The 21,157-nt window shown below is 43.9% G+C and overlaps 1 protein-coding gene across 3 annotated transcripts in view; it reads left to right on the plus strand.

Moving 5' to 3' along the window:
* Positions 1–21,157, plus strand: part of RPAP2 (RNA polymerase II associated protein 2) — a 51,318-nt gene that overhangs the window by 18,318 nt on the left and 11,843 nt on the right. For all 3 annotated transcript variants that reach the window (XM_083444905.1, XM_083444904.1, XM_083444903.1), the window contains exon 11: positions 3,429–3,497. In XM_083444905.1, coding sequence (XP_083301031.1) covers positions 3,429–3,497 — 69 coding nt within the window. The remainder of the gene's footprint in view (positions 1–3,428; positions 3,498–21,157) is intronic.

The following is a 21,157-nucleotide window of genomic DNA, read 5'->3' on the forward strand; positions in this document are numbered from 1 at the left end:
TGTATCTCATCGGGGCCGATTAGCTGGAAGGTTACATATGAATTGCCTGTCAGAATGATTCTGTCAGGCCTTTCTTTGTAAGTGTTTAGCACTGTCATCAGCATAGAGTCCAGACCTTCAGCCTTTTGTTCCATCTCTTATTTGCAAGTACGCCTCACTATGCATAGAGTGGGGCTTTTTCCATACTGCCACAAGCCCTTAAAAAATTTAAAATTAAAAAAAAAAAACTCTTCCAAAGATGTTTTCCTGGAAGCAAATCCTACAGAGCAGTGTTAGAAACTCAGCTATATAAGCTAGTTGCCAAATGGCTCCTTAAACCAAGGTTACAGTTGTGAAATTGGAATGACTAGTTGCCATTTTGGGGCAAAGGATGGACTGGCTGTGATTGATTCTCAGTTAAACATCTGGCAATTGATCTAGGACTAGGTTAAGAGCTTTGAGAATTTTTAAAAAAGAAAAGTTGCTTGATCCAGGGACATTCCACATATATCTTGGCCTATTCCGACCTCTCTTTCTTAATGGTGACTGCTCCTGTTCAGGCTGCACAGGAAGAGCAATTTGGTTCCAGAAATTCATTCTGATTGCGCAGGTAAAATAGAATTGATAGCATTCGACAAGATGGAGTATTAGTATGTGAAAACAGTCCAGATCCAGTGATCCCTAGGCATGCACTTCCAGATGGTGGAGATGTCAGGTGTCATCCTGGTACCCAGGCATCTTCACTTGGTCACAAGTAGTCAAAAGCCAGGTGCAAAATGCGCCTGGCGCCTGGCTAATTTCAAACACTGCTATGGAGTTCAGTGGCGCTTCCTTCCTAGTCAGTTGCGCATCGGCTTTAATTAACATTAGATTATCTGCTTCGTATCTGATTAGGACCAGGATGCAAGAATCTCCTTAGTGGGGGGGGGGGTTTGAACTTAATTATCAATTAATGATAATTCTGTATGTTTTCCTAAAGATAAGATGTGCCATCATTTTGTATGCCTTTTCCCAGATGATATTGGAAGATTATTTTCAGAGTACTTTTCCAAACCGAGTAGAAAAGAACCATGTGGGTGGCAGGGTAAGGGATGGAAAGAAAGGAAGAAGTAGTAAATTCCTGCATTGCAGGGGGTTGGACTAGATGACCCTTGTGGTCCCTTCCAACTCGTATGATTCTACGATTTTAGGATTCTATGTTTTCAAAACATTGTCACTGAGTGCTACCATGAGCTTATTTGAGAGAAGGGACAGTATTGTTGGCGTCCACCTGTCTCTAGAGACAATGGAGTGTGCCTCTGGGGGTGCTGTCAAACTGTGGTGTTCGTTACTTCCCTGGGGCGCAAGCCTGGGCCGTGTCAACGGAGATCCTGGACTGCCCAGATGACAGTCTTTGATGTGGTCCAAAGGAAAGCTGAGCAAGACGTTTGGCACCAGCTTGGCTGCAGGAGTCATCGGAAGGAGATATACAAGGTGTCATCCAACTATCTTAGGGACTCCACTCTGGATTTGTGTAGAATTTACTGCTTAGCCTTTTCTTTTTAATAATTTATTTATTTTATTAACATATAAAACACATACATATACATTTACACAATACAGGTACACAACACACTACCTAATTTTCATAACATAAAACATACCTACATTACTCTATATAATACCTACCTATACTATACATATCAACATACCTACACACCTACCCCATACGGACACTCACCAAGTGACTTGACTTCCAGCCGTTCTTGTTACGCTACTATATTTTCCCAACTAGCTTAAACACATTTCAGTATTTCTTTAATCTCTTCTTTTATCTTAACTCCACTCTCCTTTCAAAAAGTGAAAGGAGTAGGCTATCTTTCAGGAATACATCAACATTTATGTGGAAAAAGTAGAATTTCTGACAGATACTGAGTGAATTCAGAAAATGATTTACTGCTTAGCCTTTTCTACTCCCAAAGATATCCCGTAAGGTAGCGAAGGTTGAGTTCAATAAATCAGTAAAACCAGACACAGGTATGACTCTAAAGAGAGGAGTTCTGGTGCTTTGTAAATGTTTATTGTGCTGTAATATTGGTCCTGCAGGAGTCAGTAGACCAGGGGTGGGTAACCTCAGGGCTAGGGGCCAGATGTGGTCCTCCAAAGCTTCTCTGTCCAACCCTTGAGATTTTCCCCATGCTGCAAACTCTTCCCAAGCTACATCCTTCCCCAGTCGTCCTTTGCACCCTCTGTTTATTGCCTGGATGGAGCGTGTCCTTGAATTTCTCTGGTAATGCCATTTGCTTACTCAAAGGGAGGGTAGAGATGGGTGCGTCAAAACTAGTCTACTGTACTAATGCAATATTTACATTTGTGGCTCCTCCGAGTTTTGGCTCTGGCCCCCTGCACTACTGCATATGGCCCCTGGAAGGTTGCTCTGGGGCTGAAAAAGCTTTTCTGCTCCTGCCCCCTAGCCAGACCCCAGCTGTGGAAGTATGAATTGTGATGCCCTGAGCAAGATGTTAATTTTATGTATGATTTGCTTTGCTTGCCTGAACATGCATGGGGAGACCTCAGTTCATATCTCTGTGGGCCGTGTAGCTTGCTGGGTCACCTTAGTCCTCTAACTGTCTCTCTCATTTGTCGTCTTTGGTGTTTCCCATCCTTGGGTCTCCAGCTGTTTTTGGACTACAACTCCCACCATCCCTAGCTAGCAAGACCAGTGGTCACGGATGATGGTAACTGTAGTCCAAAAACAGCTGGAGACCCAAGGTTGGGAAACATAATTTGCATTTTTGCATAGTAAAGGTAAAGCGACCCCTGACCATTAGGTCCAGTCATGACCGACTCTGGGGTTGCGGCGCTCATCTTGCTTTATTGGCCAAGGGAGCCGGTGTACAGCTTCCAGGTCATGTGGCCAGCCTGACTAAGCCACTTCCGGCAAACCAGAGCAGTGCACGGAAGCGCCGTTTACCTTCCCGCCAGAGTGGTACCTATTTATCTACTTGCACTTTGACGTGCTTTCGAACTGCTAGGTTGGCAGGAGCAGGGACCAAGCAACGGGAGCTCACCCCGTCGCGGGGATTCGAACCGCCAAACTTCTGATCGGCAAGTCCTAGGCTCTGTGGTTTAACCCACAGCGCCACCCGCGTCTCTTTTTGCGTAGTATACCCCCAATTAATAAGAAGGCATCTGTCATTTTTAAAGGCTGCCATCAAATGTGAAAAGTGGAAGCAGTTTTACATTTCTTATATTGCCATTGAAAGGATACCTCTTTTGTCAAATAACCCTGGTTTGGATGAATTATGTATAGAACCTTGTACCTATAGATAATTTTGTGGGCTAGTGTGAGCAAGCCCATTTTTTAAAAAAAAGTAGACACAAAAAGTTGACTTATTATTGATTTTACATCACTCTTAACAATTTCTGAAATAATACAACTGTTAATGCTCATGGTGTTTTTTTCCCAGGTTAACAAATACAAATATTATTCACAAAACTCCCGTATGGACCCTGATTGCCATTGTGCTTTTGTCCGTGTAAGTACTACAACTGAATTCCTTTCTTCTCAATCTTTTGTTAAGTTTATTAGCAGCAACAGAATTGTGCTAGTGGTTCTTCAGTGTTGCTGAGTGGTCAGCTGGTTAAGTAAGAGAGGCATAGTCTTTAATCTGGCCAGTTTTGTCGGCTATCTCTTGCCAGCATCTTGCAGTGGGGACAAGAATGTAGAAAAATAGGGCATGAGGGTGACCTTGGAGAGTCAAATAGGGCATTGCCTTTCCTTCCCATAAAGTCTGCAGAAAATTAATTTCTTAGGCTTGGAAATGGAGAGAATGCTTTTTGGTTCTTTCAGCCATTAGCAAGCTACCTTGCTGTCTACTCATATCTGTCTATTTTTATTTATTTGGTGCATTTTTCTTCTGTCAGTCTTCCATGATGGCACTCTCAGGGTGGTTTGTGATGGGTTCCCAGTTAGCTGGCTCTCCCATCCAGGTGCTGACTTTAAATCAGGCCTGCTTTAAATCCGGAAAGGTGGTTGCATCATGTGCCCTGCGACCATAAGTGTCTAAAGGTAGCCATGAAGGAGCACACATTCTGTGTCTCAAACATTTAATATACACCCCCTCCCCCCCCCCAAAAAAAATTGTGTGTGGGGAAGAAGGGCTAAGATGATTCTGTAACTTGCACTTCACATTATCACATTGTGCTGAAATCAGAAGTGGGGACCCTGTGGCCCTGCAGTATGTATATTTCTTTTTAGTGGTGGTTGAAATGACCATGATGGTTGTAACAACAAATTCATTCGTTCATTTGGAGCATCACAGATTCTCCAACCCGGGTTTAAATATTTCTGATGCATGTTAAGGTCCTCTCTTTTTCTCAAGCAAAAGCAGTGAAACATCGAAAACTGTTGACGTACGATTTGCAAGGCTGCCTGGCTATAATTGGTGTCAGATATATACATTGTCAACAAATTCTGCCCAAGCATTTTGTTTGTGTGTCTGTGTCTCTTTAATTATGCATTCTCTTACATGATTTGAGCAGGCCTTTTAATTTGGATTATGTAAGCGTTCTCTGCTTCCATTTAATCAACACGTTATTTCTGAAATGACCTCCGATATCCACCTCACCAGAATGCTTTACCTCCCCTCCATAGATGTGAGGCGGGGATCGTCTGAGGAGGGCAGTGCATTCTGCACATGCTCTTATTTCCCTCTCTCCTTTCTTTTATATATTCCCAGAGTAAAGCTGGGCTTTTGAAACAGATTCTGCAGCTAGGCCCTTTCTTAAGTGAAAAACTGCTGTTCTTTGTTTTAGTTCAGCCTTGCTGATTTAGACATTTCATTGATACCCCAAAGCTTCTTTGACACACTTGCCCTGGGGACCGCATGAATTAAGGGTCCTAATGAGCTAAGTTTCAAGTTTAGTTCCCTCGCTTTGATATCCAAGTAATTGCATAGACCTGGGATGCAATCTAACAAAGTGTAGCATTAGCACGCAGAACATTTGTGCCCCTCTTCAGCTGCCCGCACATGCAACTGGGTCCCAGAAAACTGGGCACGGTGTCCTAGCGGCTACGAGATGACTGCCCGCACTATGCTGTTTTGAGGTTCTTGCATTTATAGTCATGCCTTGGGTTGAATGTGCTTCAGGTTGAGCGCTTTCGGGTTGCGCTCCACGGCAACCCGGAAGTAACAGAGCGCGTTACTTCTGGGTTTCACTGCTCGCACATGCACGAATTCTCAAAATGATGTCATGCGCAGAAGCGGCAAAACGCGACCAGCAGATGCGCCGTTGCGTCTTACGTTCTGTTCAGGATGCGAACAGGGCTCCAGAACGGATCCCATTCGCATCCCGAGGTACCACTGTACTGCAATCACTTGCAAAGCCTCCTCCCGGAGAGCAGTAGGACGGGAAACATAATATCAGCACACGGATCCTGCCGTTAAAATTAAATGGCAGAGGGGAAAATGTTTCACAGCATCTGAAGGCACTTTGTAAACTGTGTTTTAAAAGCTGGCACTAGTTGTTCTGTCTTAATATATATATATATATATATAAAAGAAATCACTGGTGGCTTTTTTAAAAAAATGTCGTGGTCTACCTTTTAGTTAAGAGTTGAAACCATCGAGCAATCTTTGTACGGCTTTCAGCTTGAATTACAAGATTGCGAAAATCTTACTTCGAAGGCTGTTTATTACCGCCCTGCTGCTTCTCCTCCTTTTGGGCTTGCTGGGTCACTGGAGTCTATAGGGCAGCCAATGTGCTTGCCAGCCATTCACAGATCCAGATGTGTTGTAGGCCAGCCCCATAGCATCCCCAGAACTGCACTTACTTTGATCTTGCTTCAGTCTGACACATTGTTCTGCTTTTGTTGTCCTAGGGAAGGCTATACCAGTAGGCATTAGAGCAGGCTTCAATGAGCCTTACATCAGTGTCACCCCGGCCAGATACTGCTCAAATGATTCATTAAATCAGAACACAGAAAGTAACTTTACTTGAATGCCTTGGTATAAATTTTTTATCAACCGTAAGAACAAATCTTTTGTCATTTTTTCCCCCTCTACACTTTTCTGGTTGAATTCCTAATGTGTGAAACAGATCTTATGAATTTTTCAAGTGGTGTCTTTACATTTAATAAAAGGGTGCCTGTTTTGTTCACAAGTAAATATGTGTGTCTCTGCGATGAGCCGTAAATGTTTTCAGACCTAAATGATTTAAGTTTGTCAACCGCCCTCCCCCCCCCCAAACCCTCTAATACCAAACTTCCTAGGAATAGGACCATCTATCTGTGTCACCAAACAGGTGTACTCCACTTCTATCTTCTATAAGAGGCAGATGCTCTAATAATAGTGTGGTCTGTTGGACTTCCAGCTTGGGGGACCTGGATTTAAATACCTGCTTAGGCACAACGTTCATTACGTTACCTGGAGCCAGTCACTGACTCTTAGTCTACCCTACCTTACACAGTTGTTAGGGGGTATAAAACAAAATAATCCCCATGTATGTCATCTTGTACTCCTTAAGAGAGACAATGCAGATAGCAAATGTAATTTTAAAACCTAGGCTGCTATATTGGGTACCAAAACTGCAATTTTTTTGAGTCCTTTTCAAACAGCTCTTCAAAAATGAACTGGCATTGAGTGCTGATGAGTTGTGTGTAATATGATATAAAAAGTTAAAGCCAGACTGGCCTCTTTACAGATTATGAAACAGTCAACAGGTTGTATATGTGGCCGTGTATAAGGTACAGTCTACACAGCAGATCAAGATAGGCGGCCAGTTTAAACTTGGGTTTTCTGAGCCAATCTCAAACTTCTGTGGGGCAAGGTGATTGTGTGGGTGGTTGCTGAACAACTCCAGGCATGCCTGGAGGATGCAGACCATTTGGATCCCTTCCAGTCAGGTTTCAGGCCTTGTCATGGGACTGAAACTGCTTTGTCATGCTGGTCAATGATCTCCGGTGGGCTAGGGACAGAGGTGAAAACTGTTTCCTGGTCCTTCTGGATCTCTCAGCAGCCTTCGATACCATCAACCATGACATCCTTCTGGACTGACTAGAGGAGCTGGGGGCACTGTTATATAGTGGTTCCACTCCTTCCTCCTGGGCCGTGTTCAGAAAGTGGTATTGGGTGATGAGTGTTCACACCCCTGGGCTCTCACTTGTGGGGTGCCTCAGGGCTCCGTCTTCTCCCCCATTCTTTTTAACATCTATGTGAAGCCACTGGGAGAGATCATCAGGGGGCTTGGGCTGGGTGTTCATCAGTATGCGGATGATACACAGCTCTACCTCTACTTTAAATCGGAGCCAGTGAAGGCAGTGAATATCCTGTGTGAGTGTCTGAATGCGGTTGGAGGATGGATGGCAGCTAACAGATGGAGGTTCAATCCTGACAAGACAGAAGTACTTGGGGGCAGGGGGCGGGCAGCTGTGGGAGACTCCCTGGTCCTGAATGGGGTAACTGTGCCCCTGAAGGACCAATGCGCAGCCTGGGAGTCATTTTGAACTCACAGCTGTCCATGGAGGCGCAGGTCAATTCTGTCTACCAGCTCCATCTGGTATGCAGGCTGAGACCCTACCTGCCCGCGGACTGTCTTGCCAGAGGGATACTTGCTCTGGTTATCTCCCGCTTAGATTACTGCAATGCACTCTACGTGGGGCTACCTTTGAAGGTGACCCAGAAACTACAATTAATCCAGAATGCGGCAGCTAGACTGGTGACTAGGAGTGGATGCCAAGACCATATAACATCAGTCCTGAGCATTGGCTCCCAGTATGTTTCCGAGCACAATTCAAAGTGTTGTTGCTGACCTTTAAAGCCCTAAACGGCTTCGGTTCTGTAAACCTGAAGGAGCGTCTCCACCCCCATTGTTCAGCTTGGACACTGCAAGAAGTGAGGTTACAGGGAACTAGGCAGAGGGCCTTCTCAGCAGTGGTGCCCTCCCAGTGGAACACCCTCCCATCAGATGTTGGGGAGATAAAGAATTACACAACTTTAGAAAACATTGGAAGGCAGCTCTGTATCGGGAAGTTTTTAATATCTTGACATTATATTTTTTATATTTTGCTGGAAGCCTCCAGAGTGGCTTGGGAAACCCAGCCAGATGGGTGGGCTATAAACAATAAAATTGTTATTCTTAGTAGCTGATGCCAAGCCCATAATACACGGTTTGGAATTCTGAATGCAATCTTCATCCTTTTGATGGAATATCTGTGAACCTTATGGTTCAGAGTTGGTCAGGCTTCTTAACAGAAGTTACCAGAAACAATGTAGACTCAAAAATTAACTGAAACATTTGCTTTGATTTGTAACGCATATTCACAAAAGGTTGCATTCCTAACAGAGGTGGCCATACATTGTTCCAAGTCCTTGTGTGTAATACACCCACCCTCAGCTTTTGACTTGGTGTGTTTCTGCAAGAGCAAAAAACAGTCATTGATTTTGGATGCGTGCTTGAGATACATATGCAAGGGGCTCGTCTATAATTATATTTTGGGAGGGATTCATGTTCCTATGTAGCAGCATTGTTTTGTACTTTCTGCAGGTCCCATGGTGATATTATAAAGTAGTTTATTTTTGTTTTCCAATGTGTTTCTTATCAATGTCTGAATGCTTTGTTTGGCTTTCATTCCTAAGGATCAACTATTCCCCCTACTGCATGTTCTTTGTTCCAATCTGAATATTTCAGTGCTGCAACAGAAAGCTGGAGGAACAATTCGTTACACTTTTACATTTCTATCAAAATATTGATGTATTCCTATTGTAATAAAATAAAACTTCTGGCAAATACAACTCCCACTACTCCCCACCCCCACCCCCAATATCTTTACTGGATATCAACCGAATTAGGTAAACAGATACAAATAAGATATCTAAAAGATACATGCTAGGATTGGCAATGGGCTGCTCTATTCCTCAGCCAGGACACTTGGCTGTTGTTAGCGAATACCCCTGGTACAGTCTAATGGAAAGCTTTCAAGATAATCTCCAGAAACGTCCGCTTTCATTTTATTTATCTGATCGGGCTGATTCCAGTGAACTGTGGTCAGTTGCATCTACAAAGCCCGTGCAACAGTTTCCCACCCCCCTTCCTTCCCCATCCCTTAAAAGCTTTAGAGACTTTCCAAACGTTCTGGGAGTAGCGTGGCAAAGCGTTGGGACTCCGTAAGTCAAACGGACTCAAAACGGCCGCGATGGCTATGGAAAAGCCATCGCTTAAAAATGCGCACTTTAGGAGAATGTGTCATGCGGAGAGAGAGACTCCAGAGGCTTGCTTTACGAGACGGAGCAACACAGAGACAGAAAGATCCGCATACAAGGGCTTTGTACATAATGCAAAGTAAAACGCAACTGTTGCCTGAAACTCCTCTGAACCCTTACAGTAGTCAACGTGATCAAGCTGTTGCAAGCAAGTTTATACAGAACGTTAATCTCCAGAGGGCTTACTTATTTTTAATAATAATAATAATAATAATTTATTATTTATGCCTTGCCCATCTGGCTGGGTTTCCCCAGCCACTCTGGGCAGCTCCCAATATAATAATAATAATAATAATAATAATGCAGCAATAAAATGTCAAACATTAATAACTTTCCTAAACAGGGCTGCCTTCAGATGTCTTCTAAAAGTCAGATAGTTGTTTATTTCATTGACATCTGATGGGAGAGCATTCCGCAAGGTGGGCACCACTGCTGAGAAGCCCCTCTGCCTAGTTCCCTGTAACCTCACTTTGCAGTGAGGAAACCGCCAGAACGCCCTTGGCACTGGACCTCAGTGTCCGGGCTGAACAATACCTGCTCCTTCAGGTATACAGAACCGAGGCTGTTTAGAGCTTTAAAGGTCATCACCAACACTTTGAATTGTGCTTGGAAACGTACTGGGAGCCAATGTAGGTCTTTCAGGACCGGTGTTATATGGTCTGGGTGGCCACTCCCAGTCACCAATCTAGCTACTGCATTCTGGATTAGTTGCATTTTCCAGGGCACCTTCAAAAGTAGCCCCACGTAGAGCACATTGCAGTAGTCCAAACGGGAGATAACTAGAGCATGCACAACTCTCCGCGGGCGGGTAGGGTCTCAGCCTGCGTACCAGATGGAGCTGGTAGACAGCTGCCCTGGACACAGAATTAACCTTTTAAATAGGCAAAGGACTGGGGATGACTCCATAAAACTGAGCTACACCTGATGTTGGTTGCATGGCTTAGCCTTGAGCTGATGCTTTCCCTTTTATAAATGACCAATGTGCGGGTCATCAGATTTGGAACATAAGGAGCGCCTGCAAGATCAGTCCAGCATTCTCTTCTCACAGTGGCCAACCACATGCATGAACCTGGGCACGAGAGCACTCTCCCCCCTTGCATTTTCTAGCAACTGGTACTCAGAACCATGTTGCCATGGAGACAGAGCATAGCCAGATCATTGGTCTGTCTTGCTCAATGTTATTGACACTGACTGGCAGGGACTTTCCAGGGTTTTAGGCAGGATTCCTTCCTAGTCCTATCTGCTGCAGATTGAACCTGGCATATTTTGCATGCAAAGCAGGCAAGCCCTTCTGAACACATCACGCTGTTGCATTGACCAGGACTCAACCCCACGTCTCCCATGTGGCAGGCGAGAATTCCACCACTGAACCATCAGCCAGATGTCACCGACAGGACGTCTCACTGCCACTATCTGATCAAATTCGGATGCAAATCACCTTGCTTCCCTTTGCTGGTTACACCCAGCCTGATTGTTAGCGCTGCAGAGCTAGATATATTTGTCTCCTGTGCAAAAGAGGCAAAGAGCTAACAAGAGGACCTTTGTCATCTCCTCACACTGGTGGGAAAGGAGAATCAAAATCTTGAATTCCCAGTTCCTTGAGAAGAGGAATTGATTGTCAAACCACTCTGGGAGGAGAGTAGGGGGTCTCCTCACACCCTTAACAAACTACAGCTTCCAAGATTCTTTGAGGGAAGCCACAACTGCTAAAAGTGGCCTTTGAAGGTGCTCGGTCACAGCCAATCAGACCACTGGCACTGGTCGTGTGTCCTTCAAAGAGAAGTAGTGGGCTGAGCAACCCTGCCCACCTGTCAAAATGACCCACAAGGGATTGTGGGCGGTTGGGATCCAGCCCTTTGCTTGGACGATGTCCCACACAGCTGCACTAGTGGTTGGTTTTGCAAAAGCAGAGGTTCTGTAAGCAGACAACTGCACTTGTATGTGTAATGCTTAGAAGATAGGAAAATCGATGGGGGGGGGGTTTCTATTATACAGTGGTACCTCGGGTTACATACGCTTCAGGTTACAGACTCCGCTAACCCAGACATAGTACCTTGGGTTAAGAACTTGGCTTCAGGATGAGAACAGAAATCGTGCTCCGGCGGCGCGGTGGCAGCAGGAGGCCCCATAGGCTAAAGCGGTGTTTCAGGTTAAGAACAGTTCCAGGTTAAGAACGGACCTCTGGAACGGATTAAGTACTTAACCCGAGGTACTACTGTATTTTCTTTAGCACAAGCTCTTCTATAATGATTCTGCCAGCGGACCTGTTGTGCTGCATCCCTGTGTTACACAATATTGAGAAACAGATCTCTGCTAGTGCAAGATCCCTTGTGCTGGTGGTTCTGATGCACTGGATCCAACCCTTTCTCTTCTGTATTTTCATGGTTGAGGGTTTATCCACACTTTTTTTGCCATGCTCTTTCCAGGCACAGGTCTCTGCTTTGAAGCTCTGTGCCCCCCCCCCAAAAAACCCCTGCTCTTTAAAGCTGCAGTGCAACAAACAGAGCTTTAAAGCGCGGACCACGCCTGGAAAGCGCAGAAGGTGAGTGTGTGCAAGCACCTTAGTTTCGCTGAAAGGCAGTTTCCTCCTCCCTCTTATGTTGTTGTCCTGGGCATTCTGCATGGCCCAAAGCAAATCAAGAAACACAATTCCAAAAGTCCATTCTCCACCTTATGCAAAGACACTCTGCTGTAATCAGAGTAGCTCTGAAGAAAAGACAACCTGAAGTTATTGCACTTCCACTGGACTGCCACCAACAGGATTTAGGCATAAAAGCTTGGCACCGAAATGGCTTTGGGTTCACCCATCGGACAAACCTGTTTGAGGCATTATCAGAGGATAAATGGCACAGAGCATTTGTTGTATCTGTGATTGGAAACGCATCCGCTTCCTATTAATGCCTAACTTTAATATATTCAATACAAACATTTGCAACCTTGAAGCACTCTCCATCTGTTAAAATGAAAACATGCTGGCTGGCTGGAGCCTTTTGGTTCAAAGCATCATTTTTATTGCCTGCCTTCCAAAGAATATGACGACAATGTTAGTCCCAGTAATTTTGCATTGATATGCAAAGTTGGAAGGGGTGTGTGTTTATACCAAGTGTACCCATACCAATGGTAATCATTCAAAAATCCTCCCAAATCAATTGGCTGAAATCTAGGCTAACTGCATGTTGATTCTGGCCATGGGACACTCCCTTGGAGGAGGGGGGGGGAGGAATGTTTGCTGATTTCTCCTGCAACCACTTGTACCCCTTGAAAAACTGCTGCAGAGGATCAAGGGACCCTCCAAAAAAGGGTGGGATGTGGCCCTTAGTGATGCAAAGGAAAGGTGACATTGCAAAAATCCTCTTCTTCATCTAGTGGTTCCCAATCTTTTTTTGGCCACACCCCACCTAAGCATCTCTAAAATCCTGATCCCACCCCCACCCCCCGTGACATATAATTCTTATTATTCAAAAAGTGAATTCCTATTCACTTGGAGGCCTAAAAGGCCATTCACTGTTAATAACTCATTCTTTAATTGCCCCCCTTAAAAATCAAATCCCCCCCCCCCGTGGGGCATGTGCCCCATGTTGGGAACCACGGATCTAAATCTTGATCCATTCCACAAACAGAAAAATGTGAATACACTTTTATTTTCTTGGGTACTTTAACATTAAGACCTTTTTAAAGTGCATTTAGCTTGGCTGTATTAACGTTTTCCTGCTAGTGGTTTTATTTATTCTAATTTGCTCTGGCACGGTTCACACAACACAAAGCTGTGGCTCATTTAAATATGCAAACCAAGCAGACTGAGCATGGTTTATTTCTACCAAGCAGCCACTGCCTGAAACCATGGCTTGCCTGGCTTGCTCTCACTGTGAGTTGGCATTATGTCTGAACCCAGCAGCCTTGCTTAAGCCATGGGCTTGTTTGGCTACCCCATCCCAGACATTTCCCAGGCTACAACGCCACAAGACAGAGCAGATGAAAAACAAAACAAGCCACAGCTTGTTTTCTTGTCTGCCAGACAATTTGCGGTTTGTAGAACAAACAATGATTAAAAACAAACCATGGCTTGGTATTCTTTATGCAAGGGGGAGGGCCGTTGCAGTTGTTCGTTTCACTTCTCTAAATCTTTATGGTTTTCAGTGTTTTTGTTAGTCGCTCAGAGAAAGTTGATTATTAAGTGGTAGACAAATAAAATAAACAAATGTGAACCTCTAAATTATCACTGGTCTCTGTCTTAAGTGTGCATGGAGGAGATTCTTCATTTCCTTCAGGATTTCTTCCCCCATTTAATTCTGGGCAAGTGTCCTTCCCTGTCAGGTGCTTGGTCCTGTCTCTGACACTGAAATGAATGACTTCCATGTTTCAGATTTATAAGGATATTTGTACCCGATTTTGAGAGCCTCCAATGAAGGCCTGCAAATCAGCTAATCATAAAAAAGACGGTACAAATTTTCAGAGTTTACATTGTTCAGTGCAAGCCCCACTGAAAGTACTGGGAGTTGTGTTTTGTATGCTGCCCAATATGACAGGAGTGCAGGGCAAGTAATCGGAGTGAAGTATTGAGCGGTGCACCATACATGTACTTAACTTTTGCAATGTATTTTCATTTTGGATGTTCTTAAATGCTTGCGCAAGGAGGCTGCAAGGTTCCCCCCTTCCCGCAGCCCCCAAAGTCATCTCTTGATTCAGCTGCCTTATTCCAGGTGTTTGGCTTTGCTTGTTGGCTTGAAACGAAGATAAGCAGATTATTGTTTTAGAAAGTTTAAAACGAAGGTATGATCAGTTTTATGGTTGTAGTTTCCATAGTAACTGGGTGCAGGTGAGTAAATTCATAGAGTCTTGTATTGATGATATGTTTACCTAAGTGGATTATTCTGGCATTCTTCCATCTGCTGCTCCCTTTGCATCTGAATCCGTATTTCCCTAAGTTTTCCCATAAGCATTTTGTAAAGTACTATAAAGCGGTGCATGGCTTCTTTGTGATGCATTTTTATTTTTTATGCATTCTAGAGATTTATGAGTCTGTGTTCTTTTATTAAAAAATCCGCTGTCTTTCATATCTGCTAAATATTTTGGAAACCTGTTCATCTCTTTGCCTGTTCTCTATGCATTTGGTCACGTCTCAAAGATGTCATAAACAAATTTTGCGCCATGGTTACTGAGACCCAAGAAACAGCTTTTTTCTCTGTTACAGAGTCTGTTCCCTTCCCTCCCCTTTGTGTTTTCACAAAAGCCCTGTAAGGTAGGCTAGGTTGAACCAGTGGCGTAGCGTGGGTTGTCAGCACCCGGGGCAAGGCAAGTAATTTGCGCCCCCTAACCCGTGGATTTGCGCCCACTAACCCGTGGATTTGCGCCCCCTAACCCTAACCCCCAGATTTTGCGGCCGGCCCCCCCTGCACCCCCCACGCTACGCCACTGGGTTGAACTCCACCCCCCTTTTCAAATATATCTCCCGCCTTTCTGCACAAGAGTACCCAAGGTGGTGGCCCGGTTCCCTCACATCCCATAACCTACTGCTTCTGCAACAATGAATAACTTAAGATTTCCCTGGCTTGGCGTCTTGCAGGTGGCAGTGTGCAACTCTCACCATCATTGACCAGTGGCAAAACTGGCTGGGACTGATGGGAGTGATGTGCCAAAACATCTGGGGGTCACCAGGTTGGGGGAGGCTGCTTAAGGTCACTCAGCTTCAGTGGTTGAACAAGGATATTGAATTTGGGTCTGTTTGATCTGAGACTCTGTCCTCTGCCCCACATTTGACGCTGTTCAGTTTCAGTTGTTAGCTGCACAGGTAATGATTTATATCTCCTACCACATTCACTTCCTGCCAACCTAGCAGTTCGAAAGCACGTCAAAAGTGCAAGTAGATAAATAGGTAGCGTAAATGGCATTTCCGTGTGCTGCTCTGGTTCTCCAGAAGTGGCTTAGTCATGCTGGCCACATGACCCGGAAGCTGTACGTCGGCTCCCTCGGCCAATAAAGCGAGATGAGCGCCGCAACCCCAGAGTCGGCCACGACTGGACCTAATGGTCAGGGGTCCCTTTACCTTTACCTTTACCACATTCACATAATAGAAAGATTGCCTTCTCTTTAAAACATGAGTAATAGAATCGTATTTCTAATAAACACTAATGACTTTTCAAGTTGGCAATTCCTAGCTTGCAAGCAGGTTTGTTCTGCGAGGTTCTTTAAAAAAAAAATTAAGGATGGACAAATTGGTCAGTTTTTATTTTTTGCTTGTTTCCCCACATTTCAGCATATATATATATATGCCCTCCCGAAAAATCAGCAGTCTTTCAGTGTGCCGTTTTCCTCACATACACATTTTTGCAAACAATTTCTCCTAATATAATGAATTTTGTATGCTTGTTTTTGCTAATATGGACATTGGTTGGTTGGATCACAAAAGCTGGAGAAGTGTTCATTGCAAAAGATAGCTGCAGTTTGGTTCATGTATTGTTTTGGGAACGACAAATTGCATTAGAATACAGACCAATCCAAATTTCTCCTCCAGCCCTAGTTCTTTATGTGCCTTGTGCAGATTGTTGCCTCGCTATACTGATTCTCCATACCCTTAACAGTATAAGGAAGTTCTTCTGTATAAATATACCCCCCCCCATTTGTCTATTGATGAAAGGATTTTATTATAATGCTCCATTGATACGACATCTTTGAAGTAAGCTCTTTGCATTTGTTATCTGTGATAGCCAGCAGCTGACAGACACAAAAGGGTTGCCTTTCTCTTGCAGGAGAAATGGCCAGGTGTAGCTTGGACAGTGTGGGGGGGAGACAGACCTTTAATTCTGTTTCTTTGTATGCAGAAGGCCGCAGGTTCAATCCCTGGCATCTCCAGGTGAGTCTGGAAAACACTTGCTGTCTATAACCCCGCAAAGCTGCTTTCAGCCAGCATAGACAGTCAGGAATCAGCTGGCCAATGATCTGACTCAGTAGAAGGTATCTTCCTATTCTCCTGAGTCCTGAACTGTAGAGGTGTATTTATAGGTAATGACCAGCACTTTAAATTGAGCCTGGAATCGGAGCGACAGCCAGTGGAGCTGATTTGCAGATTTCAAACACTGGCTCTGGGCAAAACTTTTGCTGCTCCACTTTATAGCAGCTAAAGCCCAGTCTCTCTCTCTCTCTCTCTCTCTCTCTAATTTTTATTAAATTTCCTGTTTTACCATTTAGAAAATTCATTTAAACAACCTTAAAATATCAAATACCCTTCTTCTCTTTCTATGGTTCATTTTGCAAAGCATAAATCCCTGCATATTTTATATAAACTAAGCCATCCAGTATTCCATTATTACTTCCATCAAAACTTGTTTACACTGTTGAATTTATCTTAATGCTGGCAACGTTTTCAAGTGTACACAATTTCCCCCCATTTCGTCAATAAACATTTTCCAATCTTCTTTAAACGAATGTTATTCTTCTCTGATTCTATAAGTTGGATCCGCAAGCTGTGCATATTCCATCAGTTTAAGTTGCCATTCTTCTTTGGTTGAAACTCCGCTCGATTTCCATTTTGGGGCTAACAATACACAGGACAGTGTCGTGGCGTACATAAATAACCCTGTTCAGTGGCGTAGCGTGGGGGGTGCAGGGGGAGCCGGGCGCAACATCTGGGGGTTAGGGGGCGCAAATCCATGGGTTATGGGGTGCAAATCCACGGGTTAGGGGGCGTAAATTACTTGCCTTGCCCCGGGTGCTGACAACCCACGCTACGCCACTGACCCTGTTGCTTTATCGGTGTCCTACTGATCAAGTTCCACTTCCTTCCTGTCTGGATTAATGAAGGGGATCTCTACACGCGAGAAGCCGTTGGCAAGTGAGTTACTTTGAGACAAAGCTGGTCTTAACATAAGAAGAGACCTGTTGGGTCAGGCTAAAAGCCCACATACTCCAACATCATGTTCTCACCGTGGGAAGCTAAATCATAGAATTATAGAGTTGGAAGGGACCCCGTGGGTCGTCTAGTCCAACCCCTTGCGACGCAGGAATAGATTCTGCCTGTGGAAAGCCTGCAAGCATCAAACTAGAAAGAACCAGACCATATAAACAGCTTTATCGAGTTAGAGAGACCCAGTTGCTCTGTTTAATGCAAGGGAACAGTTTTTCGTCCCTTCAGCTGTGAGCAATATCAATGGGCTTGCATATCAGAAGTGAAAAGTGAAACCATCTCTCTCCCCCCCCCCCCCCGCCGTGCTTTTGCTTTCATGCTTTTCTGAAAATAGCCAACCATTATTGTGATTAAATCAGGGCTGCTCGGCTGGGCTGCATGAGGTGAGCCTGCCAGCAGTGGGAGCAGTCAGCTAAGTTAACATTTGGTTGAACTTCAGTCCTTGCACGATGATGGGTTGAAAACGTTTGTGCGTTGGGGTGGTTGTTGTTTTTTTGCAGCACTGATTCAAGTGTATTGCCTGTAAGTGTACAAAACACACACACACACAAATGAATCATTTAGTTTTGTTTCCCATCAAAGAATAAAAGAACTTGCGTCAACGCCAGGCTGTGAACCCATCCGCATACCCGAATGAAATTTTAAATAAAACATAGGCAGCACTTGATCTGCAAAATTCATCTTCGCTGTAAGTAAAGGAGCTTTGGGTGGCACTTAAAACTGGACTCCAAGTAGCCTTTGTTCCTTAAGAGGATTCAGTATCTGTTAAAGCAGATGTCAAATATGGAAATCAAAATGTAGGCCAATCTGTTCTTATGATTCATCGAAGTAAATGCAAGCCTGCCCTGTTGGTCAAATGTGTGTGCGTTTTGGGGTGAAAATTGGCACAGGCTTTCCCCCTTCCTCTGCTATTCATAGGCAGTTTTAAAACATCTAGCGTAAATATTTACTATTAAAAATAAATGTTTTGCAGAGCAATCTTAAATGGGGCCAGAGAGAACCAGAGCAGCAGAGTGAACATTGCATCTGAAAGGGTAGAAGGTGGGGGTGGGGGGGGGTTATATATATATTTGCAATGTGTGCTGCATAGCTAGGAGGCCTATGGATTTAGATCTCTTGGATCTAAGACCTCAGACACCCTCCCCCCCCCCCGAACACCCTATTTTTGCTGGCCACCAGCAAAGAGTGACCTGTTTGTAGGTTGACAGGCTAGCAGAGAGGGGCCTACTGAGCATCCTCAAGCACACCAGCTATCAACATGGAGGGATTAGGACTGCAGCCTTGGATTACTTTTGTCCCGATAAAATTGGCTTGATCGGGAATTTCAAATGGCGTGAAAACCTTGCGCTGGGTCTGCCCTTAAACATGCTGCATGTGGATGTTGGTAAGCTAGATGCTCCCATTCAAGACCAGCCATCAAATATTCATGCATTCTAATGGAAAATCTTCACTCTAGAGGCACCTGGGTTCTTTTTTCTTTTTGCTTTTAACACGATTCTCCCTGCCACAATGTGTGTTTTGTCGAGCTTGCATTTAAAACTTAAATGCAAGTTACAAGGGAAGACTTTTAAAACTTAGCTCCCGATAACAAAAATGTCCGAAGGAGGCAGTAATAATTGGCAATCGGTCGATCCAAATGTGAAGGTTTTAAGCAACGCAACAGAAACATTGGAATATGGCTGGGGTTTGTGTGTAAGACATAATACAATAAACGTGATGAGAAGTAGAACAGAATTAAGCGTAAATCAGTGAAAACCCGTCAAATGACATGATTCTCAAATCCAGCTGAGCCCGCTATTTAACTAGATTTTGATTTCCATCAAGCCATTTTCAAGATTTAGTTTTCTTGGTAACTGTTTGCCTTCATGTAACGTACAAAAATAAAATTGAGATAAGTGATAAAATCAGACTTATCCAGTAACTTAATGTGATTTTTTTTAAATCAGGGTACCACTTTTTTTAAAAAATCAGATCAGTATTTCCTTCCAGTGCCTTATGTCAGAAAATAATTAAACAGATAATGAGGGAGATCCTTCCCCTCAATGAAACCACAGTGGCAGAAGTTTATGTTGTATGATATTTTTTGCTAATCTGACTTCAAGGACTGTAGGAGGCACTAATTGGAATCTAGGAAAGGTTCTTTCCTTCCTCAGGCAGAATTAATTAAAGTAATTGATTATCTGGACCTGGTTCATATTTAAATAAACTATACCAGTGAATATCTTTACTGATGCTACTTCTACACTATACATTTAAAGCAATATTAAAACACTTTACACAGTCATGGCTTCCCCCAAAGAATCCTGGGAATTAACAGTTTTGTTACATCTCCTTTTCTTTATATACATAGAAACTTCTGGATTAAGGAGGTTTCATATTAGAAAAACTCGTAAGTTTTAATCGTAATTTTATTTGGTATTTTATATGGTTGTCTTTTTGCAATTTTCTAATACAAGTAATGATGGCGCCCTTCTGATGTGTGAAAGCTCCGCTGCAAATCTGGGATACGGCATTTGGCAGATTCGCCACAGGTTTGATTCCCATTTATCTTGATCCATACACAGAATCATGTGAATGAGTTAACCTTTCACCACTTTGATGTACTCACTAACAAAGTAGTAAAGAGCTCTGAACTGGCAGGATGGTAGTCCTATTAATGTGGTTGCAATATGCACACATGTTCTCCAGCAGTGTGGATCACTCCATGGGGAAACTGATTACATGGAGCATTGTGTGTGTGTGTGTGTGTGTAAGAGAGAGAGAGAGAGAGAGAAATTCTTTTGTTCTTTCTTACAGCGCAATTTTAAGCCGTGTCCACTTGGAAGAAAATCAGTTTCCCCATGGAGCAATCCACACTGTTGTTGTTGTTGTTGCTGCTGTTGCTGCTGCTGCTGTTGTTGTTATACTTCATAATAGCACACTTTTCACCGAATACATATTCCTCCTATTACATCACACATTTCATCTACAGTGGTGCCCCGCAAGACGAATGCCTCGCAAGACGGAAAACCCGCTAGATGAAAGGGTTTTCCGTTTTGGAGGTGCTTCGCAAAACGAATTTGCCATGGGCTTGCTTCGCAAGACGAAAATGTCTTGCGAGTTCCTGCGATTTTTTTCCGTTCCCCACCCCCTTTTTCTAAGGCACTAAGCTGCTAATAGCCTTTTAGCAGCTAATCCGCTAATCCCTTAAGCCTTTAATAGCCGCTAATAGCCGCTAAACCGCTATTAGCGCTAATCCGCTAATAGGGTTGCTTCGCAAGACGAAAAAACCGCTAGACGAAGAGACTTGCGGAATGGATTCTTTTCGTCTTGCGAGGCACCACTGTATTATACATTCTTCTATTTCATATATTAACCACCACAAGCAGTTCAAAAGGCCACAGATAGCTCATCTGCCAGGCCTTTGGCTAATAAAACGGTGTCTTGGACTGGCACCTAAAGACTGGCACAAGGAGAGCCTCCTTGGGGAGAGCATTCCACAAACAGGGAGCCCAGCACACAAAAATGTCTGCTCTCCTGTGGCCCCCTTCTGGGCCCCTGCTGGAACAGAGCTTTAAAATTTCATAAAGGGGAACAAACCGCTTGCAAGATGTCAGTACCATGGGTTGCATTGACCCTGCACTGGGGTAGGGAAAGCTGCCCTTTGCTCAGGCCCACCGAACAGTGAATGGTTAAGTCAGGTCATGATACGATCATGTGGATCCATTCTGAGTGAATGCACAGATTACCGTGGTCAGTAGCTGCCACAGTAGGATTCTACATAGCACATCGCTTCAAATACAATTAGATAAAGGAAATTAACGAGCTATGGGCATTTGAATCAGAAAACTTCATTCAGGAAAGAAGGCTATGATGGTAGACAAGGAGGTCAGAATAAGATTACAATCGGCCCTTTCATCGCTTTCAAGGCGCCAGATTGTGTAGATTAATGTAAATCACAAGAGTCTGCGCTGAAATAAATAATGTCATTCATGCAGTTATCTGTGACTGATCAACCAAATAAACCAATTACATGATGAAATATTTTTAACATCTC

The sequence above is a fragment of the Podarcis tiliguerta genome (genome assembly GCF_965153285.1).
Source record: "Podarcis tiliguerta genome assembly, chromosome: 6".
NCBI lineage: Eukaryota > Metazoa > Chordata > Lepidosauria > Squamata > Lacertidae > Podarcis > Podarcis tiliguerta.